The following is a 26,953-nucleotide window of genomic DNA, read 5'->3' as shown; positions in this document are numbered from 1 at the left end:
ATAAAGGGCCTGTCCCACGAGCATGCGACTGCATGCGGCAAGCGCCACCAAACCGGAAGCGGGGGCCGCGCGGAGGTCGAGTGATCCCCGTACAGGGCCTGTCCCACGAGCATGCGACTGCATGCGGCAAGCGCGACCAAACCGGAAGCGGGGGCCGCGCGGAGGTCGAGTGATCCCATACGAGTTGACGTGAAGTTCGATCGAAGGCGTACGCCGTCAAGACGCTGTGTACGGCGTCAAGACGCTGCATACGGCGTTGAGACGCTGCTCACGCCCATCGAGGCGGTGCGTACGGTCTCAATGTGGCTGCGGGCCGGCAGGCCGTCGCCGCGCGGAATTTTTATACAGTGTCAGTTTTTCGGAGCCCCGCGCGATGTCGGGACCAGTTCCGCACAACTCCATACGGCTCCGGCGATCGAAGTGGGACCGGCCCCCGCGAGGCCGTACGGCTCAAGCGACCACGTTAGGTCGCGCTTGCCACATGCAGTCGCATGCTCGTGGGACAGGCCCTTAACTGAGATGACCTTCAGGCTAGTGCAGGCATCCGTAATGTGACTGACACCGAGCTCCACACACAAGTCACCGTGCTCAACATGTAGAGATGATACAGACATTTCCTTCATGCTCCCAACTTCACCCCAACCCGCCTTATCGTTGACAGCTAGTTCTCGTCTGTAACTTTGACCCTTGCCCTGGGACAATCAAAGAGAGAGCTTTGTTCGATATTCATCACCTCCTACCTTAACTTTATACAACTGTACTATCTTAATCGTTCTCCCAGTGAAGGTGTATTGAAGGCAGGTGATACCTTGAGCTTCACTATCATCTGGCCAATGTCACTGACACTCCAGGTCACACATCACCGATACCAGTGTTAACTTCCATTAAGATTTTCTTCCTGTCAATATATAATGACCTATGGAAATGTTGAGTGAATTTTTGACACTGTGACCATTCTACGTCTGACTCATCACCGACGTCCAGTCCATGCAACTAATCTCCTTCACGTGTCTGTCCTCCAGTTGTTTTTGCTTGAGTTTGCATTGGATTTTGCCTTCATGTAAGTTGTTGACTGAGGTCCCTTGATACTACAATTCGAGTGAACAAACCCGTGAGTCTGCATTCAATGCCCATGACGTGTTGCAGCAACTTCAGCAATCTTGCCTTCCCTTCCTGCCCTTTCCCAAAGGCTGAACGCTCAGTTTATAATTTCATTTCTTCTCCCTGAGCACCTTCCTTCGATTACATACATGACAGAAGTCAAAATGCTTCTGTACCTTTACTGCACCTGTAGAATTCATAAATCCATCTCCAATCCAAGACAACATCTGCAATAGTTCCATCTGGATGCTGCCCTCAGCTGTTAAATGTGTACTGTGGACCAGTGACAGGGCTTACGTACTTCCAACTGGTTTAACTAACTGTAGTGATGCCTTCTCCCCTAGTGTGGCTGTAGCCTACAATGTCTGTACCAGCCTGTCTTGGTACGAACAGATAAGTACAAAAGGAGTTTCCTCTTACCTGCCAAACAATCATTTGTGTCAACAAAGTGTTGCATTCTTTCTACATTTTCACTCCATGAACTGATCAAACGACTAAAAGTCAAAAGCACCACCTGTGAACTTGAGTATTTAAGAAGGAACTGCAGATCCTGGAAAATCGAAGGTACACAAAAATGCTGAAGAAACTCAGCGGGTGCAGCAGCATCTATGGAGCGAAGGAAATAGGCAACGTTTCAGGACGAAACCCTTCTTCAGACCCTTCAGAATCCTGCCAACCTGCATATCTATGGGATGAGGGTGAGAACTGCTCCAGAGAGTTGTGAATCTGTTGAATTCTCTGCCTCAGAAGGCAGTGGATAGAGTTAGATAGAGCTCTTAGGGCTAACAGAATCAAGGGGTATGGGGAGAAGGCAGGAACAGGGTACTGATTGTGGATGATTAGCCATGATCACATTGAATGGTGGTGCTGGCTCGAAGGGCCGAATGGCCTCCTCCTGCACCTATTGTTTATGTATCTATGCATCTATAAAACCGGTACGGTTACAGGGAGAATGTGCAAACTCTGCACAGACAACACCCGAGGTCAGAATCGATCCCAAAGCTTTTCACTGTACCTCAGTACATGTGACAATAAACTAAACTGAACTGGTCACTGGCTCTGTGAAGCAGCTGCACTACTGTTCGCTGTTATTTAAACACTAAGTAGAAATGCTCACAACTCAATGGTTAAAATGTAGGAGGTTATACTTATTTTGTACACACTTCATAAGAGTGTTGGAACTAACAGGATTGGAACTTGATATTCTTAAAGTGCCTTCACAACACATCATTATTACAACACTAAAGATAGACACAAAGTGCTGGAGTAACTCAGTGGGTCAGGCAGCATCTCTGGAGAAAATGGATGGGTGACGTTTCGGGTTGGGTCTCCACATCAGTGTAGCACTGAGATAACCAGAAAACAAAGCAGATTCTTGAATGCTCTTGATTGATTGATACATTATTATCACATGTGACCTGTCACAGTAAAATTATTTGTTGTGCATACCATACGCAAGGTATGCAAAGGGGCGCCACATATAGGGCACTGACAAAGTTACAAAGTGTTCATTATAGTCCCCAATGGTCCCCCTTTGTTGTCGGCACCTCCCCCCACGCTGGGTCCATCTTAAACCCGTGTCCCACAGTACGAGTTCATTCCAAGAGTTCTCCCGAGTTTGCCCTGATTTGAACTCAGAGATTTACGGTAATGGCCACTCGTCGGTACTCGGGGCTCTCGTGGACATTTTTCATCATGTTGAAAAATCTTCACGAGTCTTCCCGTGCTTACCTGCCATTAGCAAGTCTTCCTGAGTACCTGCCGTTAGCGAGTCTTCCCGAGTACCTGCCGTTAGCGCTAAGAGACATCCCCGAGCTCCGACATACCCGCTACGTTCATTCTCCGTGCTTACCACGAGTTTGATTTTTTTTTAACTCGGGAGAGCTCTTGGAATGAACTCGTACAATGGGACAGGGCTTTCAGTTCTCAGATCTACAGCTCTGCTCTTTGGAAAATGACTTCATCTCAAATTCTCCCACGTGATGCTTGGCACATTTCATTAGTCTGGACCAACAATGATGTTTCAGGTTGTGTAAGATGCTGTCCAATTATCCAGAGTCTGAGAGATATCCAAAACCTGAGTGACCTTCCCACCAAAGTGGATCATGAGACACCAGATTCTGCTGGATCACATGTCTTTGGCCAAACGCTTCATAATATTTGAGAAGGAACTGCAGATGCTGGTTTAAACCGGAGATAGAGACAACAGCTGGAGTAACTCAGCGGGACAGGCAGCATCTCTGGAGAGAAGGAACGGGCGACGTTTCGGGTCATAGAAACATAGAAAATAGGTGCAGGAGGAGGCAATTTGGCCCTTCGAGCCAGCACCGCCATTGATTGCGATGATGGCTGATCGTCCCCAATCAATAACCGGTGTCTGCCTTCTCCCCATATCCCTTGATTCCACTAGCCCCTAGAGCGCTATCTAACCCTCTCTTAAATACATCCAGTGATTTGGCCTCCACTGCCCTCTGTGGCAGGGAATTCCACAAATTCACAACTCTCTGGGTGAAAAAGTTTTTTCTCACCTCAGTCTTAAATGACCTCCCCTGGTTCTGGACTCGCCCAACACTGGGGACATTTTTCCTGCATCTAGTTGTCCAGTCCTTTTATAATTGCATATGTTTCTATAAGACCCCCCACCCCCCCTCACCCTTCTAAACTCCAGTGAATACAAGGGTCGAGACCCTTCTTGAGACAGTCTGAAGAAGGGTCACCCATTCCTTCTCTCCAGAGATGCTGCCTGCCCCGCTGAGTTACTCCAACTTTTTGTGTCTATCTTCATAATGTTTAGTTATTTTTAAAATGTCATTGTTCATAGAGCAACATTGCTGTCAGTAATTGAACACTTTGGGGGCAATCTCACAGAGTCCAATTATTGTTAAACCTACATAATGTCTAGATCTGTATTTGGTCCTAAGGAGTACAGATTGAGGACTTTTACAGTGTAATAATTTGCACCTTTGTCCGATTAAAACTACTTGGGGAAAGCTGGTGAAAAGTTCGACTCCTTTAGGGAGATGACAACGTTCCTATCGCCGTAGTTATTAACTGCTTGTTCAAACTGAGTCTGCCAGCATCGAACTCTTTCACACCTTTTTCTTTTGCGGTGACCCCTCCCACCCCCACCTCCTTCACAGCCCCTCCTCCACCTTGCCAAATAAACCACACACACACACACACAGAGAAAAAAAAATGTTTACTTGGGTTGAAGGAGACGTGGTTTCGCGGAGTTCGTGCCTGGATTTGGAGGCTGGATATTGAGGCCACAGACTTGGGCAGTGGAGGAGGGAGGGGGAGAGAGAATAACAGCGGCCCCCTCGGTTAGAATTTCCTGTTGCCGCTGCCTTTTAATGCTAAACAGATCAGTCCTTTCCCCAAATTCATCCAGGGAGCTCCTGGCTCCTGTCAACTGGTTTGCTGCCAGAGAGACTGAGCTGGAGCGGGGAGACGGGGAGCAGCGCTCCGGGGAGTTGCCGAGCTGGTAAGACTTTTTTTTGTGCTTTGCATCGGGGTGCGAGCTAACCCCACTTTTTTTTTTAAAGTTCCACGACCCTACCCTTCCCACCCCCCCTCTCCCCTGACTCCCCGCCTTTCCGAGTCTTTGCAATGAGCTCACGAATGCCTGAGAGGATCTGGAAGAAAAATGATTCTGTGTGTGTGTGTGTGAGAGAGGGAGAGGGAGAGGGAGACAGCCCGGCTTCACAAGGATGCATTTGGTGACAGCTACCCCCGTCCTCTCTACGACTGAACACCCCTCGACAGACAGATGGATATTTTTGAAGGATATTTGACACAGTCTGAGTGCTTGCTGGATGAACTCAAGAGGAGCAGGCAGCATTTGGTGGACGGACTCGACACTTCTTCGGACTGTTTAAGAAGGAACTGCAGATGATGGAAAATCGAAGGTAGACAAAAAATGCTGGAGAAACTCAGCGGGTGCAGCAGCATCTATGGAGCGAAGGAAATAGGCAACGTTTCGGGACGAAACGTTGCCTATTTCCTTCGCTCCATAGATGCTGCTGCACCCGCTGAGTTTCTCCAGCATTTTTTGTCTAACTTCTTCAGAATGACTGTGTTTCGAATAGTTCCCTAGCCAAGGCAGAGATAGACAAAGTATTGATTAGAGGGTTACTTACTTACTTACTTACTTACTTACTTACTTACTTACTTACTTACTTACTTACTTACTTACTTACTTACTTACTTACTTACTTACTTACTTACTTACTTACTTACTTACTTACTTACTTACTTACTTACTTACTTACTTACTTACTTACTTACTTACTTACTTACTTACTTACTTACTTACTTACTTACTTACTTACTTACTTACTTACTTACTTACTAGAGAAGGCAGGAAAAGGTGATTAGGAGGCAGAGATCAGCCATGATTGAATGGCGGAGTGGACCCGACGGGCCGAATGGCCTAATTCTACCCCTGTAACATAGAAACATAGAAAATAGGTGCAGCAGTAGGCCATTCGGCCCTTCGAGCCTGCACCGCCATTCAATATGATCATGGCTGATCATCCAACTCAGTATCCTGTACCTGCCTTCTCTCCATACCCCCTGATCCCTTTTGCCACAAGGGCCACATCTAACTCCCTCTTAAATATAGCCAGTGAACTGGCCTCAACTACCTTCTGTGGCAGAGAATTCCACAGATTCACCACTCTCTGTGTAGAAAACTAGTGACCCAAAACGTCTCCTGTCCATTCCCTCCACGGATGCCGCCTGGCCCCCGCTATGTTCCTCCAGCACTTTGTATTTTTTTCGCGGTTCCGGCATCTGCAGTTCCCGGTGTCTCTGGATAATTTGAAACGCTGTTTTATACTTTCAGCTAAATGATCGCTGTGAGTTTTAAGGCTTCGGGCGAGTGCGTTGCAAGCCCCAGAGAGGCGGAGAAGCGAGATGGGGTTGAAGTTAGAGCTGTGTTGTGATTATTTATACGGCAAGGTTCTGGTGCAGGAGAGGGTTAAACCTTCACCTCAAAGAGCATCTGAGTTCAAACACTGAATGTTCCGGAAGAATCCCAGGAGAAAGCGGGGCTGCATAGAGGCTCTGGAGAAGTTGAAACTGGACAGAGTGGCAGCAGACGCTGTATCTAAAGGGTTAAAATATCAGTGAACTGGATTTATAAGGGCTACATGTCAGAAACGTAAATAGCCTGGGAACCTGGCATGGGTTGTGGGAGGAGGGTTGCGCAAAAAATGGTTTTAAGGCCATGAAGGCCAGGATCGTGACTTTAAAGGCAAAGTGACTGGGACTCAGATCTCCAGAGAGTGGTGAATCTTTATTTAATGGATGGTTCACCATTTCTTTCCCTACTATTCAAACAGGCTCTTACAATCTGGCTGTAGGGAAACTGAACCCTTTTGCAATGAAATGGTGAGACCCAGGTTCAAGTCCAGTTAGCACTTTCTTCCCGGGACCGCGTGGGTTTCCTCCGGGTGCTCCGGTTTCCTCCCACATCTCAAAGACGTGAGGGTTTGTAGGTTAATTGGCTCTCTGCAAATTGGCCCTGTGGTTAAGGGAGAGGATGCGAAAGTGGGATCGATGGTCGGTGTGGACCTGGTGGGCCAAAGCCGTATCTTTCAATCATTCAAAAATGATGCCATTTTTTCACAGGGTTTCCTCCTACATCTCAAACACAGTGTGCTAATTGCCCCTAGTGTGTAGGTGACTGGTCGAATCTGGGTGGAGTTGATGGGAATGTGGGGAGAACGATAGGGGATTGGGATCAGCAGCAGTTTCCCAAAATGGGTTGGAGTGGGAGCCTGAATAGAGAACGTGGCTTGTCCTTGCAATATTGCATCATGCGTTGGTCTTTAATAGATGCCAGGGATCTGCTGGGATAGCATGATGATGAGCAGTCAAAATGATGAGAAATATCTCTTGAGGCCTGGCTTCCCTCCTTCCAAAAGTTTGGATTAAGTTCACCCGAGTTGCGGTTCTCTATGGTAAGAGGACTAGTCATGGCTGCACAGCAGAAGAAGCCTTGAGGAATTGGAAATAAGTTGGTGCAATGCCTGGCTGTCTGTGGAGTGAAGTTCACCCTTCTGGTGTAGATCCTTTATCGGTATCAGGCTCACATCTGGAACATCAAGCCTGCTCTTTGGATGAGCATTCCCTACATTTCCCATTTATGGTTGATATCTCCAATGAGTACATTTTCTATTTTGTGTGTTGTTAAGATGGATCACTGGTTTCATTTAATTGAGTTCCTGATCAGAAGACTATGGTGTGATGGATGGTTCTACTAGGCTTTGTAATCAGGCTTTGATCCCACCAAGATTCTGCCACTGCAGAACAGGTTTCTAATTCTAATAGAGGCAGATTGTCACTATCAATTGTGCTGCCTTCCACATGATAACGTTCCTTTATTGATCGGGAGTTTTCATCCCACAGAGGCAGCAGCCAGTAGCAACTTCCATACTAACTAAGTTTCCAACACAACAAACACTCGAACACATGTTGGAATTCTCCACTAACATTACTCGTGCCTGAAAGCAGTCTCCCAGCATAAGTTCTTGACTGAAGGTCTGAAGAAGGGTCTCGACCCGAAACGTCACCCATTCCTTCTCTCCAGAGATGCTGCCTGTCCCGCTGAGTTAAGGGGCTGTCCCACTGTACGAGCTAATTCAAGAGCTCTCCCGAGTTTAAAAAAAAATCAAAGTCGCAGTAAGCACGTAGAATGTACGTTGCGGGTACGTCGGAGCTCGGAGACGTCTCTTAACGGCTCGTAACGTTAATGGCAGGTATTCGGGAAACGCGGTAAGCTCGTGAAGACTCGTGAAGATTTTACAACATGTTGAAAAATGTCCACGAGAGCCCCGAGTACCTACGAGCGGCTATTACCGTAATTCTCCGAGTTCGAATCAGAGGAAACTCGGGAGAACTCTTGAATTAGATTGTACAGTGGGACAGCCCCATTACTCCAGCTTATTGTGTTTATCTTTGGTTTAAACCAGCATCTGCGGTTCCTTCCTACACACAGGTTCTTGACTGTTGATAACGCAAAACATAGTTTGGTCCATGCACAACCATTTTATAGTCTGTTTCTAATCGGTGAGCTCGGTGAGAAATTAGCAAATACCGAGCTGTAGAAAACAGCTCTGTAGGGTCAATGTTCAGGAGCAGAGGTCATCTCTGTATTAATAATGCACTGATAATGTCCATCCATGTCATGGGAATCATGGTGATGAAGTTGCTGCCAAAGGCTTGGGAATTGGGGAGTTGGATCTGTGGAAGTAAAGTCATGACCTTTCCAAATAGTTCTCCAATGTTACAGCAGGCGAAGCTGGGGAATTGTGCTACAGACATATACGTGATTGCATATGGATTACAGAATCAAGTGAAGCAATTTAGATCTTTAGTGGTGGCAATGCTTTCATTTATTATCACATTTACGCTTGGGCAACATACATCCCAAAAGTATGAAGAATGAGCGTAGGAAGGAACTGAGATGCTGGTTTTCACCGAAGATAGACAGAAACTGCTGGAGTAACTCAGCGGGATAGGCAGCATCGCTAGAGAGAAGGAATGGATGACGTTTCGGGTCATGACCCTTGTTCAGACTGAGAGTCAGGGGAGGGGGAAACCTAGATAATACCAATTTTTCCCACTATCCTGCCCCTCCTTTCACTTCCATCTATATGCCTATCTCTGGCTTTACATTTCACACCTCTTCTCTCCTTATCTGTCTCCTTCTCACCTCTAGCCTTTGTCACTTACTCCACTCACGTGGCAATCACAATTATCCTTACATGTATCCACCTATCACTCGCCAGGCTTTGCCGTGCTCCACATCTCTCTTCCAGCGTTACTTCTCCCATCAGTCTGAAGAAGGGTCCCGATCGGAAACGGCTTCTACCCATTCCCTCCACAGATGCTGCATGCCCCACTGAGTTTCTCTGACACTGTATTTTTCTCCTCAAGGCGGCACGGTGTCGCAACGGTAGAGTTGCTGCCTTAAGGGCCTTTCCCACGGGCATGCGACTGCATGCGGCAAGCGCGATCAAAAACCGGAAGCGGGGGCCGCGCAGAGGTCGAGTGATCCCCGTACAGGGCCTGTCCCATCAGCATGCGCCTGCATGCGGCAAGCGCGACCAAACCGGAAGCGGGGGCCGCACGGAGGTCGAGTGAGTGACGTGAAGTTCGAGCGAAGTCCGCGGGAGGTTCGAGCGTGACGTACGGCGTCAAGACGCTGCGTCCGGCGTCGAGACGCTGCGTATGCCCGTCGAGGAGGTGCGTACGGCGTCGAGGTGGCTGCGCGCCGGCAGGCCGTTGCCGCGCGAAATTTTTGAACACTGTCAGTTTTTCGGAGCCCAGCACGATGTCGGAACCAGCTCCGCACAATTCCATATGGCTCCGGCGATCGAAGTGGCTCCGCACAACTCCATACGGCTCAAGCGACCATGTTAGATCACGCTTGCCGCATGCAGTTGCATGCTCATGGGACAGGCCCTTTACAGCGAATACAGCTGCGGAGACCCAACTACGGGTGCTGTCTGTAAGGAGTTTGTACGTTTTCCCCGTAACATGTGTGGTGTTTTTTGAGATCTTCGGTTTCCTCCCACACTACAAAGACGTACAGGTTTGTAGGTTAATTGACTTGGTATAAATGTAAAAATTGTCCTTAGTGTGTTGTGTGTGTTGGATAGTGTTAATGTGCGGGGATCGGTGGTCGGCGCGGACCTAGTGGGCCGAAGGGCCTGTTTCCGCGCTGTATCTCGAAACTAAACTAAACTAAAGATTCCAGCATCTGCAGTTCCTTGTGTCTTCAGTCAAATAACTTAAATACTCAACAAGGGCATCTGTGGAGAACTTTCTCTTCAGTTTGTTTTACCCAAGATTCCAGCATCTGCAGCATCCGCACCTCAGATATTTTACAACCTTTTGACATTCCCAAAGTACTTTCACAAAAGTGAAACAACTTTTAAGACATATTACTGTAATACATGTAATGTTGGTGAAGAATTCCAACATGTGGTTGAACGTTTTTTTGCGTTGGAAACTTAGTGTGGAAGTTGCTACTGGTTGTTGCCTCTGTGGGATAAAGATCCCAGTCAATAAAGGACTACAGTAAGTTGCCATGTGGAGGGCAGCAACATTGATAATGACAATCTATCTCTATTAGAAATGGCAATGAATAGAAAGGTAGGACTATTCCTCCAGTTAGAGTAGTAAAGACAACTAGACGATCGGCTTATTATCTGAACTCATGTAAAGAAGATGAGTTCATGTACAAATTGAAATAAAATGGTTGCACTCTAATAGTTTTTACAAAGATATGGCTGCAGACTGGGAATTAAATATTGCAGGCTCCTTATCATGAATTAAGCAGAACCAGTTTCAACAATAAGAGGTGAAAATATTAATGAGAGTTGTATACGAGTCTCCTAACTCCAATGGCAATGTGGGGTGAAAGTCAGAAACTTAAAGGTGTATCTAAGGTAATATGATAATTATAGGAGACATTTATCCATATACAGACTGGGCTGGCAAACTAGCAGGAACAGCAGTCAGGGTGACATTTCTACACGGATTAATATTGGAGACAGAAGAAAATGCAGATGCTGAAATCCTGAGAAAACACAAAGTGCTGGAGGAACTCAGCGGGTCAGGCAGCATCTGTGGAGGATATGGTCAGACGGCATTTCGGGTCGGGGACCCTTCTTCAGATTTATACCACCTTTGTTCATTCAAATCTGAATAAAACAAGCAACAGAGTCATGTACAATGAGGTGCCCATAGTATATTGGGAAAGCGTATTAAAAGATACGATGGCAAACCAGTAACAGCTACGTTTTACAGAATGAACACACAGTTTACACAGTTTCATGCAATGTAGAATTCCCTGAAGGCAATATAATAAGGGAAATTAAGGATAGGATTAGATTAAAGGACAAATATTTTAACATTGCCAAAGAAAACAATAGATTGTGGAATGGAAAAATTACAGAATTCAGCAAGTATAATCCAAGGCATTGATAAGGAAAGAGGAAGCAGCTCATTGCAATAATCTATCTGGAAACAAAAAGTAAAGTTGCAGGAGCAACTAAAAGGGAGAATATGATCTTAAATGATGCAAGTTCTTTCCACACAGAGAAAGGATAGATTATACTGAGGAGGAATGGATGAAGAGTTGATGTTTATCCTGGCTGGCGTCTAAGACCAGGGGTCGTGCTCTTGAAGTGAAAGGTCGACTGTTCAGGACAGCGATCAGAAGAAATTGCTTCATATGGAGGGTTATGATTTTTTGGAATGCTGTACCCTGGAGAGTTCAGACCTATAGATAAGATGTCTAATTAATAAGGGAATCGAGGGATATGGGGTTAGTGCAGTGAAATGGTGCTGAGATAAAAGATCTGCCATGATCTTCTTGAGCGGTGGGACGGACATGAATAGCCTGTTCCTGCTAATATTTCTTACATTCATAGAACTGCTGCCCAGTGCAGTGAGTTCCTATATAACTTGAAGTTACTTTGTTTGGTTTAAGTAGCCGGTATCGTGGGGAAGTTAATGAGAGAAGATCCAGGACGGTGCCTGGGATAAGGAACAGGCACGGGATGCTCTGAGAGGGGAGGTTGGGCAGCCGGGGGTCGTGATCCACATTAGTACCAAGGACAATAGCTGGAAAGGAGACGAGGTCCTGCAAAGAGCATTTAGGGTGTTAGGTAGGAGGTTAAACAACAGGACCTCCAGGGTTGTAATCGCAGGGTTACCACAGGTGCCACATGGTCATGAGACAAGGAATGGGAAGAGATTGCAGTTGAATACGTGGCTCGGGAGCTGGTGCAGGAGGGAAGATTTCAGATGTATCGATCATTGGGCTCTCTGCCAGGGCAGGTTGAGGGTCAGGGCGAGGGGAACCAAAGTCCTGGCATGGAGGTTCACCAGTGCTACTCAAGGGGGTTTAAACTAGAGTGTCCATGGAGGTGGCAAGCAGAGGAGAAGGTCAGAAAGTGAAGGGAAGATGGACGTTATGTCGTCAGTCTGAAATGATGGACAGATTACTGTATGCGGTGAGACTGATGGGATGAAGTGTGTTTAACTGAATGGGTAAAGCAAATGAAGCAGATGGGCGGCCAGTGGTAGAACTGCTGCTTACAGCGTCAGAGACCCAGGTTCGATCCTGACTACGGCTGTTGTCTGTACAGAATTTGTACGTTCCCCCCATGACCTGCGTGGGTTTTCACTGGGATCTCCGGTTTCCTCCCACACTCCAAAGACGTACAGGCTTGTAGATTAATTGGCTTGGTATAGTTGTAAATTGTCACCCAGTGTGTGTGTAGGATAGTGTTAGTGGCGGGGATAGCTGGTGGTCGCATACTCGGTGGACCGAAGCGCCTGTTTCCATGCTGGATCTCTAAACTAAACTAAACTAAAAAGTTCGAGCCTCCTGATTCAGTGTATGGAACATTGATGCTGTGGCCAATGCAGAGACCTATTAGAGAGAAAGACAGGACTGGCAGCTCAACGTTCCATAGTTTCAGACGTAAAAGAGATGGGGGTGAGAGATGATGAGGAGATGCATTACAAATCAGGGAGAATATCACAGTGGCACTCAGAGAGGACATATTGGACAGTTCTTACACTGAGGTGTGCCTAAACACAAGAAAGGTGAAATCACTCTAATGGGATTATACTAAGGGCATCCCAATAGCCACAGGGATTTAGAGGAACAGATATGTAGACAGATTATAGAAAGATGTAAAAACATTAGGGTTCTCAGAATGGGTGACGCAGCCCAGACCATCACACAAGCCAACCTCCCTTCCATTAACTCAAGTTACACCTCACGTTGCCTCGGCAAGGCCAGCAGCATAATCAATGACAAATCACAGCCCGGTCACTCCCTCTTCTCCCCTCTCCCATCAGGCAAGTGGTACATAAGTGTGAAGAGACAGTTTCTTCCCAGCTGTTATCAGGCAACTAAACCATCCTACCAATAACGAGAAAGGAGCTCTGAGCTATTTACCTCATTGGAGACACCAGGACTAACTTTGAACGGACTTTACATAACTTTATCTTGCACTAACCATTATTTATATATTTCTACACTATGGATGGCTTGATTGTAATCATGTATTGTCTTAATCATGTATTAACTGGTCAACATGCAACAAAAGCTTTTCACTGTACCTCGGTACATGTGACAATCAAACTAAACTCAAACTCAATCTTCCCCAAATGTTTACTGGAGTTTCCACTGTGCAAAAGGCTTAGACGGGGCAGAATTTGTTCGGTGTGTCCAAGAGGTCTCTTGAAACAATATGTGAATAGTCCAACATGAGGAGAGACCCCACTGGGCCATGTGTTGGGAAACAAGCCTGGCCAGAGGTTGTGCGGGGACCTACCCGAAATGTAAAAAGCTATGAGAAACTATGACAGGTAGGGTAGACTCAATCTTTGTCCCATGGTGGAAATATCAAAATAGAAGAAGGCATAGCTTTAAAATGGTGGGGGAAGGGTGTTGTGTGCCTGCCTGCCTGGTGTGCACTGCCAGAGCGTGGTAGTAGAGGCAGATATGACAGTGGCATTTATGGGGCCTTTAAATAAAATAGGTGTGCAGGGAACGGAGGGATGTAGATCATGTGCAGGCAGAGGAGATTAGTTTAACTTGGCACCATCTTCAACACAGGCATTAAGGGGCGTAGGACCTATTTCTGTGTTGTTACTGTTCCCAGTACTACGATGCAGGGCCAGTCACAGCTGATTTGCCATAGGCGCTGAATGTGAACCGGAAGAGTGAAACTCTTACTCGCGGCAGCTTTACAGTCACCATAGACCCAACAACAAGGGCGGCACAGTGGCACAGTAGTAGGGTTGCTGCCTTACAGCACCAGAAATCCTGGGTTCGATCCTGACTACGGGTGCTCTGCATAAGGAGTTTGCACGTTCTCTCTGTGACCACGTGGGTTACCTCCGGGTGCTCCGGTTTCCTCCCACATTCAAAAGACATGTAGGTTTGTAAGTTAATTGGCTTCAGTAAGTTGTAAAATGGTCCCTAGTGTGTGTACAGGGCGATCGCTGGTCACCGTGGACATGGTGGGCTGATGGGTCTGTTTCTGCAGAACTGTATGTCTAAAGTCTAACAAGAAGAAGAAATATACAATAAATTATAAAGTTATTCCATTGTGTAGGAAGGAACTGCAGATGCAGGTTTAAACCGAAGATAGACACAAAATGCTGGAGTAACTCAGCGGGACAGGCAGCATCTCTGGAGAGAAGGAATGGGTGACATTTCGGGTCGAGACCCTTCTTCAGTCTGACTTATTCCATGTAAAGCAAACTGTGGTCATGCAGTATGTAGGGCAACCATAGTAAGGCATCGTGATGGTTAGCTCACTCCTTCACTGCATAAGGTGCTGCTGTGTACTTTGTTGTGAGTGCGAGTACAGAATTGCTGAATTGTGGAAATCACCCCTAAAAATTCTAGCCTCTGGTGGCGAAGCGATATAAGCGTAATGTTAAGAACATACAAACAAAGTTATACAAAATCGCCATATCTAACGGGTGGCCTACAAACCCGTCCGGCCCTCGTGCGGTACAAGACCGCCTCACCTCCTTTTGCGGGAGAAAAGACCGGGGAGGGGAGTGGGGAAAGAACCGGCGAGCCGACAGGCACGGTGGGAGACGACAATGGCGAGCCAGGCGCCAAACGGCGTACTAGGCGGAGCTACTACTAACAAACACTATGATTGGCTAGCATGCAATAGCCAATCTACAGTAATCAAACTCTTCACAAATAATCATATGGGTCCAATTTCTGGGCACACGTTCCCAAAGGGCGGCTCAATTCATGTTGATAAAGATAGAAAGGGTGCAGAGAAGATTGACGAGGATGTTGCCTGGACTCGAGGGCCTGAGCTGTAGGAAGAGGTTGAGCAGGCTGGGACTCTATTCCTTGGAGCGCAGGCGGAATGAGTGGTGATCTTATAGAGGGGTACAAAATCATGAAGAATAGATCGGGTAGACGCACGGAGTCTCTTGCCCAGAGTAGGGGAATCAAGGACCAGAGGAGATAGGTTTAAGGTGATGGGGGAAAGATTGAATAGGAACGTGGGGGACAGCTTTTTCACACAAAGGGTGGTGTGTGTATGGAAGGAGCTGTTGGAGGAGGCGGTTAAGGCAGAAACATTGAACCTGTTCAATGCCACCTCCAATTATACTCAGGTCATGGCCAATAGTGAAATAAAATACTTGGCAGTGAATGGTTAAGAATTAATTTAGACAGGTACATGGATAGGACTGGATTAGAGGGATATGGGCCAAACGCAGGCAGGCTGGACTAGTGTAGATGGGACATCATGGCTATTCCCACGCTGTAAGGCTCTATACTCTATTAAATTCAATAATGGGTAAACGAGTATATACCAGGCACATTGGAGACAGTATGTGGTGGTGTGAGCACTCATGACTGCAATCGTCAGGTTCTGTCCTGCTGCTGAGGCACCAGGTTAGGTGGGATTTCCCAGAGTTGTGTTCTGTGAGGATGCTGTTGAGCACAGGAACTAGGAACAGGATATCCCAGAGCAGCAGCAAGCTTTTACGTGAAACTACCCCGTCTTAAAAATAGATATTCAATCATTCGTTGAGTCATTGGCTCGCTATCCAGTCGGTGTGCTGATCTCAGTCAAAACTGCCTTTGCTGCTGAATTTCAGTTTTTTTTTATTAACTCTAATGTCGTTCCCTTTTCCTCCCCATGTACTTCAGTAAGTAACTTCCTTTTCACAGTCCCCTCCTCCACTTCCTATCAAGTGACTCCTTAAATTAAAATCTATTGCTCCGAAAGCCCCCCAATAGCGCTGACGTGTGAAACTGAATTAGGGAACATGATCAGAGAGCAAGGAAATAATAATTTTGACACAGATCTGTGCATAGTTAGCATTGAATTCCACAGGATGTGTACAGTATTCTGAGGCAGGCTCTGTTGCTGACAATATTCTGAAATTACGTTTTCTCTTTTGATGTTTTCTCGTCAGATCAGCCATAGGGAGAAAAAAAAGCACTTCCTTTAGAGCAGAACCACATCAGGAGGACATCCTTAAACCTTTACAACAGGGAACTGCTGCCTCTGTGAGCATTGATGGGCAGGATGTGGCCTGCTGTTTAAAATCCTCTCCATTTTTTTCCCCATTCGTACATATTTTCTTCCTCCCCCTCCTTTTAAAAGCCATAACCTCGAGCGGGAAAGCGCTGTCAGAGGGATTGTTTTTACAATGGGGTGACAGACGAAATGAGTGGGAGACCTGCTGAGGCTTCACATTAAGAGTCCGCAAACATATATGACTGGTGAGGGGAGGCAAGGGAAGCAGGACATTCCAACCCCTCCATCAATCACAGGCTCTTCCCAACACGTATGGCACCTTTCAGTCATGTTTGGAAAGCCAAAATAGAAGGTAATATCACAGTCCCAGTTGTATCACAGAGCAGTAGCCAGTAACTAAAGGGCCTGTCCCACCTGGGCACCATTTGCGCGTCACGCAGATGGCGAGCGAAGATCTTGTACATCCCAAAATCCTGGGCCACCTAGTGCGACTGCGAATCACTGCCTATGTCACCACGCACCATGCACGCGTAATGCACACCATCAAGTGCGCGTCACGACCAGCGTGTCGTGCGTCGTGATGCATAAATTATGTTGTGTAAATTACGTGCAAATGACGCCCAAGTGGGACAGGCCCTTAAGTTCATAAATTCATAAATGATAGGAGCAGAATTAGGCCATTCGGCCCATCAAATCTACTCCGACATTCAATCATGGCTGATCTATCTTTCGCTCCCAACCCCATTCTCCAGCCTTCTCCCCATAACCACTGACACCCGTACTAATCAAGAATCTATCTATCTCTGCCATACAAACATCCATTGATATTCAACTGATGCTGGGAAACTGCATGTTGGTGAAACTCAACACCACTGATAAACTGATAAATCATTCCGGGGAATGATGAGCCTGCTCCCTCAGTCACGAACCAACCTGCCAGGAGATGTATATATTTTGAAGACATTTTCCACGTGCCCTGAATTGTGAGTCTAGACGATAATTACAGAGTTGCGTGATGAGAACTGTCTGTCAGTGGTTGGGCGAAAGCTTTTGTACGAGTGACAACCTGCGTTTTAAAAAATATTTCCAGCGTCAGTAATCTCAGCTGCACTTCACAGCAAACCGCAGAGAACAGTTTCCCTCGTAGAAACAGGCAAGTAGAGGCAGGAGCAGGCAACTGTTACCATAGGACTGCATGACACAGGAGCAGAATTAGGCCATTCGGCACATTGAGTTTGCTCTGCCATTCGATCATGGCTGATCTATTTTCCCCCTCTCAACCCCACTCTCCTGCCTTCTCCACATAAATTTTGACTTCCTTACTAATCAAGAACCTATCAATCTACACTTGCTGCACCTCCAGTTCCTTGTTTCGGCAACTTCCAGGGTTCAGTTAACCTTCCAATTATTTTTCTGTAGGAAGATAAATAGATCAGAGACCCACCAACCATTCCAGAAATTAACTCCGAGGAGAAGGATGACACGATGCTCTTTTTGAAAGGTCCTTGATATTTGCACTTTTTTAAAATCAGTTAAAAATACCGAACTTGCTCAAATTAAAGTGTTGGATGGGTAATGAGTTGTCAAGAGGTGTTTGATCATTTTCTGAAGAATGGTCCGGACCTGAGACGTCATCTATCCGTATTCTCCAGGGATGCTGCCAGACCTGCTGAGTTACCCCAGCACTTTGTGTCTTTATCTGTTCATTCTCCATAGGGAGAGGGACGGCAGAGTGTTGGAAGTCGGGCTGACCGGTGGTGTGAGCTTGGGGCATGGTAGGGGATTGTGTGATGATTGTGTGATGAAACCTCCAGAGATGAATCCAATTAGCATTTTCATTCATTGCTCTCAATGACAGCCCAGTCTAATGCTGTCATAGAGTCATAGAGTGATACAGTGTGGAAACAGACCCTTCTGCCTAACTTGCCCACACTGGCCAACATGTCCCAGCTACACTAGTCCCACCTGCCAGTATTTGGTCCATATCCCTCCAAACCTGTCCTATCCATGTACCTGTCTAACTGTTTCTTAAATGTTGGGATAGTCCCTGCCTCCACTACTTCCTCTGGCAGCTTGTTCCATAAACCTTCACCCTTTGTGTGAAAAGATTACCCCTCAGATTCCTGTCTGTGTGTGTACATGTGTGTGTGAGTGAGTGTGCGAGTGCGTGTGCGTGTGTGGTGTGCTTGCTTTAGATAATTCCTGAGAATTTCCATTTAAATCCCTAATAATACCTCATCTTCAGCTGTTGTCTGGTGTTTACATGAATCTGCGGGTAACCAAACATAGTGGCAAATTGAATTGATGGATCTAAGTTATTTATGGGCACAGCGGACAGTGCTGGTACTGTACAGCACCAGAGACCCAGGTTTGATCCTGACCTGGATGTGTTGTCTGTGTGGAGTTTGCACGTTCTCCCAGGTGTGTTTCCTCTGGTTTCTCCCACATACCAAAGACACATGGGTTTGTAGGCTAATTGTCCTCTGCAAAGTTGATGCAAAACTCTAATCTCCTGCACCCTCTTCAAAGCCTCCACATTCTTCCTGTAATGGGCGACCAGAACTACACGCAGTTCTTCAAATGCGGCCGAATCCATGTCCCATGAAGTTGCATCAAGACTTCCTGAATCGTATACTCAGTGCCCCAACCTATTAAGCCTAGTGCACCTTCTTTACCATTATCTACTTGTGTGGCCAATTTCAGGGAGTCATGGACTTGACCCTATGTACATCAGTGCTGTTAAGGGTCATGCCATTAATTGTATACTTTCCCCTTGCATTTGACTTTCCAAAGTGCAGTGTTTCACACTTGCTCAGATTAAACTCCATCTACTATTTCTCCGCCTTTTTCTGTAGCTAATCTATATCCTGATGTATACTTTGACGGCCTCCCTCACAGCCTGTGGCCCTAGCAGTGTTGTGGGGGGAGATGGGGAGAGTCTGAAAACTTACTAATCAACTCATCTACGATTACATCCAAGTCACTTTTGTTTATGAACAGTGATTGAGCATCATTTCTCTGCCATTCTCCTTGGTGTAATTACCTCGCAGCAGTGCCTCTTTGATTGATTGACTGATTGTTTGAAAGATCCAGCATGGAAACAGGCCCTTCGGCCCACCGAGTCCATGCCGTCCCATTCACCCATTCACACTAGTCTATGTAATCCCACTGCTCATCACACCCTGCACACTCTGGGCCGTTTTGCAGAGGCCAATTAATCCACAACTAGTGTGAACGAACAAATGGGATTGGGATGTGGAAGAGAACTGGAGCACCCGGAGGAATCCCACACGGCCACAGGGAGAACGTGAAAATTCCACCCGGACAGATTTCGAAGGCAGGATCAAACCCGGGTCTCGAGCGTCGTGAGGAAGCAGCTCTACCAGCTGCGCCACGGGGCCAGCTTAATATCAACAGTGAGGTGTGTAGGAACATCTCACAGGATGGTGAACCTCTGGAATTCTCTACTCTGGAAGGTTGTGAAGGCTGGATCATCGCAAAGTAAAAGAGGAAATAGATCCATTGTTTTGAAAGATCACGGAATTGTGCAACTGGTGCGGAAACGGAGGTGGGTCCTGGAGGAGAACAGCCATGATCTTATTGAATGTTGGGGCAAGCTGGAGGGTCGTGGTCTACCCCTGCTCCAATCATCTATTTTTCTAATGGTGATTTTGCCTCTCAACTCTTCCCATAGTGGACTTTCCGTTAAACCACCTGAAAGCTGAACTCATTGTCCTCACTGTAACATTGTCGATGCCAGAAACGTGGCCACATTTGTGTACTGCCTAGGCCAGGTGTTCAATATGATTTTAGTTTAGTTTAGTCTCACTTAGTTTAGAGATACAGCGTAGAAACAGGCCTTTCGGCCCACCAAGTCTGCTCCGACCAGCGATCCCCGCACATTAACACTATCATACACACACTAGGGACAATTTACATTGGTACCAAGCCAATTAACCTACAAACCTGGAAGTTTTTGGAATGTGGGAGGAAACTAAAGATTTGGGACAAAACCCACATTGTCACGGGGAGAACGTACAAACTCCGTACAGACAGCACCCATAGTTGGGATCGAACCTGGGTCACACCTGGGCCGAAGGACCTGTTTCCCGCTGTATCCCTAAACTAAACTGGAGTCTGTAGAAGGATCTCGACCCGAATCGCTACCCATTCCTTCTCTCCAGAGATGCTGCCTGTCCCACTGAGTTACTCCAGAATTTAGTGTCTACATTCTTAAACAAAGCTACTGTTTGCCGACTGCCTTCTCACCATCCCAGCCACATGGAGGTCATCCACTTTGGCCAGCTTTAGTTAGACTCATGGATTTTGAAACAGCAGAGTTTTCATTCCTCTTCTTCGTTAGGTTGGTCACCTTGACAATGGCAACACATGCCAGGGCAAAGACGTGCGGGTTTGGTGCTTGTTTGCCTTGTAACTACGATCGCTCATTCACACTAGTTCTACGTTATCTCATGTTCCCATCCCACTCCCAACACATTAGGAACAATTTACAAAGGGCAATTAACCTAAAGCGTGCACGTCTTTGGGGATGTGGGAGAAAACCGGAGTACCCGGAGGAAACTCATGTGGTCACGGGGAGAACGTGCAAACTCCACCCAGACAGCACCCGAGGTCAGGATCAAACCTGGGACTTTAGCACTGTGAATTGAAAGGGCACTGTACCCCCCTTTCTTATGATGGAGAGTGATTTAAATTAGCATGGAGGGGTTGGGGGTGAGGGATAGACCCGGCTTCAGATGGAAGGGACAGAATTGAATGTGAAAGGCAGGGAATCAATAAATGGGTTTGGAGGGTTTAAGATGCAGCGTTGTTTTTAGCAGGACTTAATTGTTTATACTTTAATGCAAGAAGTCTCGGAAATAAAGCCTTACTCTGAGGGCACAAAGATATACGTGGGAAGATGACACGAATGGCCATGACTGGAACATAGCTTGGAATTGGGAAGGCTCGGAGATAATCAGTCCTGTGTCAGAAGGAACTGCAGATGCTAGTTTACACCAAAGATAGACACAAAATGCTGGAGTAACTCAGCGGGCCAGGCAGCATCTCTGGGGAAATGAAATAGGTGATATTTTGAGGCGAGACTCTTCTTCAGACCGGGGTTGACTCCCAGTCTGAAGAAGAGTCTCGACCCAAAACGTAGCTAATTCCTTTTCTCCAGAGATGCTGCCTGAGCTACTCCAGCATTTTGTGTCTGTCTTCGATAATCAGTCCTGGTTACAAGGCTGTCCGGCCAGATGTGCTGGGCAGCAGGTTAGAGGTGGGGGAGCATTGCAATAATGGTTAAGGAAACAAACACAGTGCTGAGGTATATTGCAACGGTCAACAAATAAAGCCATACGAGTTGAACTGAGGAAGGCAAAGGGGACATTCACACTGACGGCAAAGTTCACTGAGCTACAGATCAGTCAGAGGCAGATGGAAGAGCAAATATATTGAATATATTTCTGAGTAAGGCAAAAATAACAAACTAGCCACAGGAGACCTTTTCAAATACCCTAACATTAGAGAGACAGCACTGGACTCAAACGGAGCAGGCTTCAGTCATCGTTACTATGCAACTATGCAAACCCAGAGACCTATGCTCGATCCAGACCTCAGGTACTGTCCTTGTGGAGTTTGCACCTTCTCCTTGTCACTGCATGGGTTTCCTCCAGGTGCTCCGGTTTACTCCCACATTTCAAAGACGTGCGGGTTTGTAGGTAAATTGGCTGTTGTTAAGGGCCTGTCCCACGGTACGAGGTAATTCAAGAGTTCACCTGAGTTCTTCCCTGATTCGAGCTCGTGTAATGTACGTAGCGGGTACGTAGGGGCGCGTACGAGTAAAAAGTAACAATTTCTTTCATCACAGGTATCTTTTTACTCGTGGACATTTTTCACAGTGTTGAAAAAAAATCACGAGTTTACCGGATTTCCCGAGTACCTACCGTTACTCGTACGAGCCGCTACGTGACATCCACGAGCTCCTACGTGCCCACTACGTACATTACACGAGCTCGAATCAGGGGAGAACTCGGGAGAACTCTTGAATTACCTCGTACAGTAGGACAGGCCCTTAAATTGCGTCATGTGTGCAAGGATTGGATGCGAAAGTGGAATAGCATCGAACTAGTGTGAACAGGCGATGGTCGGCGTGGACTTGGTGGGCCGAAGTGCCTGCTTCCGTGCTGAATCCCTAAACACTGAACACTAATTCTAACTGAATTATGGAAAGGCCAAAGAGTAATGGTTCCAAAAAAGACACAAAGTGCCGGAGTAACACAGCGGGTCAGGCAACATCTCTGGGGAACTTGGAAAGGTGACGGGGTGGAAGATTGCAACCTTCATGTGGTCCGCCCTGTATCGACAAATGCAATCAACTCGACGTGCACAAACGGAAGACCAAATAGAACAAGTTGTCCAACAACTTTAGGCTATGCACGCCACACGAAAGAAGAAGGAAAGGTGACGTTTTGGGTTGGGGCGCTTTTTCATGCTTCAAGCAAGTGAAGTTTTTAAAGAACCTAAAGGGACTGAAGAAGGGCCAAAACCCGAAACATCGCCTATCCACCTTCTCCAGAGATGCTGCCTGAGCCGCTGTGTTAATCCAGAAGTGGGAGTGGCTGCGCTGCCTTGCAGCTGCGGCTCGCCTGCAGTCCGTTTGTCTTTTCTGTTTTTTGTTTTCTTTTGTCCTCTTTTTACAGTTTATTTCGGTTTATTTAGCTGTGTATGTGTGGGGGGGTGGGTGTAATATGTTTTTTGACTCTTCCTTCGGGGGGATGCGACCTTTCCTGCCGTATCCCCGTCTCGTGTCCATCTGCGCTGAGGCCTATCGCGGAGCTGGCGGCCTCCAACTGCGACCGACCTCGAGGCTGTGGAGGCTGTGGAGCAGAGCCAGGACTTACCAACGCGAGCCTGGCCGACTTCGGGGCTGTGGTTGCGGTGCGACACAACTTCCGACCCGACTTTGGAGCCTCGGAGGCTCGGCCGCGGGCCAGTGGGCCAGTGGACAACATCATCGGGAGCTCGAGTTCTGTTTTCCGGAGCTCCCGCAACTACAGGTGCGTCCGCTGGACTGGAGGACGGCAGCTTCGGCAGCTTCGACCGCCCCGGGCCGCGGAGTTTGAACCGGCCCGTTTGCGGAGCTCGGATTCAGCCGCGGGACTTACCTACCATCACCCGGCGGGGTCACAACATCGGAGGCTTGGATTGCCTCAGCGCAGAGGGAGAACAAGGAGGGAAGAGACAATGACTTTCGGACTTTAAACTGTGTTGAGTGTTTGTTATTTATTCTATGTTATGACTGCAGGCTAAACCATATTGTTTGTTTTGTTTTTGTTTTTGTCTTTTGTTTTTACCTTGTTTGGGATGTGTTTATGTTTGGGACTAAAGATGGAAATTAGCTACTGGCTACAATCTTGCATATTACATGCAAATGTTTATTAATATGCACTGTCCCTAATAAAATCAATTTCAAATTCCAGCACTTTATGTCCCTCTTTGTAAACTGCAATCTACAGATCCATGATTCTACAGTAAAGGTTCCAAGTTGGTTTATGACCAATTGTACGCAGCTGGGATATGATTTAGTGAAAATGGCCTGGAAATGGCTACTTGAAGTTAAATTAATGTCAGAGCATTGGGGGGGCATTTAGGGATCGGATGGTGTTGGCTCAAAACAAATATGTACTGTTAAAGCAAAAGAAACCTCTCCAAATACTAAACTCCTAAGGATGTCCAGGAATACACCAAACACTGAATTTTTCCATTTTAAGTGGCTGCCTGTGATCCCCACACTCTGTTGCACACCCATTTCTTCCGCTATCCCGCCCCCCTTCCCCAAGTCCCCTATTCCTTCCACCTATTGCCCTCATTTTACTCCTTTTCTTTCCTTATCATGTGATAGTAGAATTAGGCCGTTGGGCCCATCAAGCCTATTCCGCCATCCAATCATGGTTGATCCATCTCTCCCTCCTAACCCCATTCTCCTGCCTTCTCCCCGTGACCTTTTGAGCCCTTTTGTGTCGTTTTAACCTCTAGCCTTGGTCCACCCAACCTGTATCCGCCTATCACTCTATGCCACCCGCATCTATTTTCCAACTTTCTCCCCTCTACCACTGTCAGTCTAAAGAAGAGTCCTAACCCAAACCTTTGCTGATGCTTTCCCTCCGCAGATGCTGCCTGACCCGCTGAGTTCTTTATGCTTTGATGAGGAAAAAAAAATATTTTAAGATAAGGCATGGAGCTGCTTCACACAGAAAGCTAGAGGAGAATTGAAAGGGCAGAAATTGAAATATGACTGAACTTAGGAAGGCAAAGAAGGTTCTCAGAAAGAATATTGACAGATGAAATCAAAGCGATCCCTGACCAAATGTGTGATGGGAAAGAAGAATAGAAAGGAAAGAGAGTGTCTTATTAGAGATCAAACCAGCAGTTTGAGTGTGGAGGGTGGAAGGAGTGTATAGTTAGAACGTACGTAGAACAGTACAGCACAGAACAGGGCTTTCAGCCTCCGATATCTGTACTGAATATGATGCCAAGATAAACTAATCTCTTCTACCTGCACGTCATCCATATCCCTCCATTTCCTGTAAATCCATCTGCCTACCTAAAAGCCTCTTAAAGACCGCTATCGTATCTGCCTCCACCACCACCCCGAGCAGTGCGTTCCAGGCATCCTGTGAATGGGTGATCGATGTTCGGTGTGGACTCGGTGGGCTGAAGGTGTCTGCTTACATGCTGTATCTTTCAACCAGTCAATAACCCATGGTCATAGGTTGGTTAGTTGGTGGAAAGGTTAGACAGACATTTTGGAAACAAGAATGTTTTCATTCCCAAGCGCTGGGGGATCTGGAATTTGTTGCCTGAAAGTTGGTGGGGAATAAAATCCACCCAGGTGGCAATATGAAGCTGCAACTTGGCGAACTTTTAGTGATTGAAAGATACAGCATGCAAGCGGGTCCTTTAGGCCCACCGTGTCCACGCCGACCATCCATCGCCTGGTCACACCAGTTCCACGCTATCCCACTCTCATCCACTCCGTACACAATCGCAGCAATTTACAGTCGAGGCCAATTAACAGTAGACTCTGTATGCTGCTGTGCGTGAACTTGAAACTATGGAAACCCAGGGGCGTAGGAGTTCTGTCACCGCTTGCACTCAAATCTGAGAGCAATTAATTTCTGGGCATATTAAAGAATCAAGGGATGTGGGGAAAGTGCAGGGAAATGGTGGCTGAGGTGAAAGGTCAGCGAGGACCTTGTAAACGGCAGTGCAGGCTGGGCTCCTGCTTATATATCTCGTGTTCCTGTGTTTGACTTTGCTAAGGATCGACTCAATTTGACGCAGTATCCAGAACTCTATTTAAATAGACCCTGCTACGCAAAGTCTCATAATGCTGCATTATGTATGGACTTTATTTGAGGAGACTGCTTGCTTTGTGTAGACTCAGTTTGCTGAGATACACAAAGATGATGTTTAAATAAGCTCTGTTGAACAGAACAGTGTTGTGTGGGAGGGTTCTGTTTAAGTTAGGTGGGTGGAGATTCAGAGAGCTGTGGTGCACATTTTTTTTAAAGACGCAGCACGGAAACAGGCCATTCGGCCCACTGAGTCTACGCAGATCATCGATCACTTGTTCACACTAGTTCTGTGTTATCCCACTTTCACATCCGCCCCCTACACACTAGGGGCAATTTACAGAGGCCAATTAATCTATGAACCCGCACGTCTTTTCATTCTGGGAGTAAACTGGTCACAGGGGAGACGTGCAAACTCCACACAGACGTCACCCTGTTGTGTTGTGTTGTGTTGCGCTGCTGCAAGTAAGAATTTAATTGTTCTGTCTGGGACATATGACAATAAAACACTCTTGACTCTTGACCCAAGATCAGGATCGAACCCGTGTCTCTGGTGCTGTGAGGCAGCTGCTCCACCCGCTGCGCCACTGTGCCGCCTCTACTTGCTTGGGGGTTTACCAGTGCGGTAGGCCAGGGGCTGCCTCCTTTTGCCTCTCTTGGCTGCATCATCTTCTTGAGCCGCCTCTGGGGATCAAAGATGACTTGCTTCAATTCTAATTCAGTGAGTTGTGATGAGGCTGATGCAGACTCTTCCACGGAGGGGGCATCGGCTGCCTAAAGGTGCAGGCAGGTGGGCATCGGCTGCCTAAAGGTGCAGGCAGGTGGGTCGTCAGGGAGGTTGTTTGCTCTTTTTGTGCGGCACATTTAACACAAGTCACCAGGTACAGAATCTTTTTCCTAGATTGGAAATGTCAAAGATTAGAGGGCCAGGCTTTAAGGTGAGTTTATTTCACGGAGAGGGTGATGGGAGTCTGAAGCGCGCTGCCAGGGGTGGTAGTGGAGGCAGATATGATAGCGACATTTAAGAGGCCTTTGGGTAAGCAGATAGATATGCAGGGAATGGAAGGAATGGTTTCAAAATGTTGCAAGAGTGTGGCAACTCTTTGCGTGTTGGTCGCAGAGAACGATCTTCCATCATCAAATACAACCATCTTACTCTCTTAAATCTGTTTCCCACCTGTAAATGTAGCACTATTTCTGTACTAACCATTCTGCACACTATATCTTTCTCTTCACTCTATCTATTGCGCAGCACGGAGGCGCAGCGGTAGAGTTGCTGCCTCACAGCGCCAGAGACCTGGGTTTGATGCTGACTACAGGTGCTGTTGGTACGGAGTTCGTACGTTCTTCCTGTGACCAGCGAGGATTTTCTCCGGGATCTCCAGTTTCCTCCCACTCTCCAAAGACGTGGAGGTTTGTAGGCTAATTGGC

At 46.9% G+C, this 26,953-nt stretch overlaps 1 protein-coding gene across 3 annotated transcripts in view; it reads left to right on the top strand.

Moving 5' to 3' along the window:
- The window catches only part of eva1b (eva-1 homolog B), an 84,589-nt gene that overhangs the window by 30,069 nt on the left and 27,567 nt on the right, over positions 1-26,953 (top strand). The window contains exon 1 of one of the 3 annotated variants that reach the window (XM_033045456.1): positions 4,291-4,581. The exons of 1 other annotated variant lie outside the window; for it this stretch is intronic. In XM_033045456.1, coding sequence (XP_032901347.1) covers positions 4,455-4,581 — 127 coding nt within the window. In that variant the 5' untranslated portion in view covers positions 4,291-4,454. Of the gene's footprint in view, positions 1-4,290; positions 4,586-26,953 lie in introns of those variants that run through there. One more of the 3 variants, XM_033045457.1, reaches the window with a different exon arrangement.

This window comes from Amblyraja radiata, chromosome 27 (genome assembly GCF_010909765.2).
Source record: "Amblyraja radiata isolate CabotCenter1 chromosome 27, sAmbRad1.1.pri, whole genome shotgun sequence".
NCBI lineage: Eukaryota > Metazoa > Chordata > Chondrichthyes > Rajiformes > Rajidae > Amblyraja > Amblyraja radiata.
The sequence above is the reverse complement of the archived record's forward strand: the minus strand, read 5'-3'. Positions and strand labels throughout refer to the sequence as shown.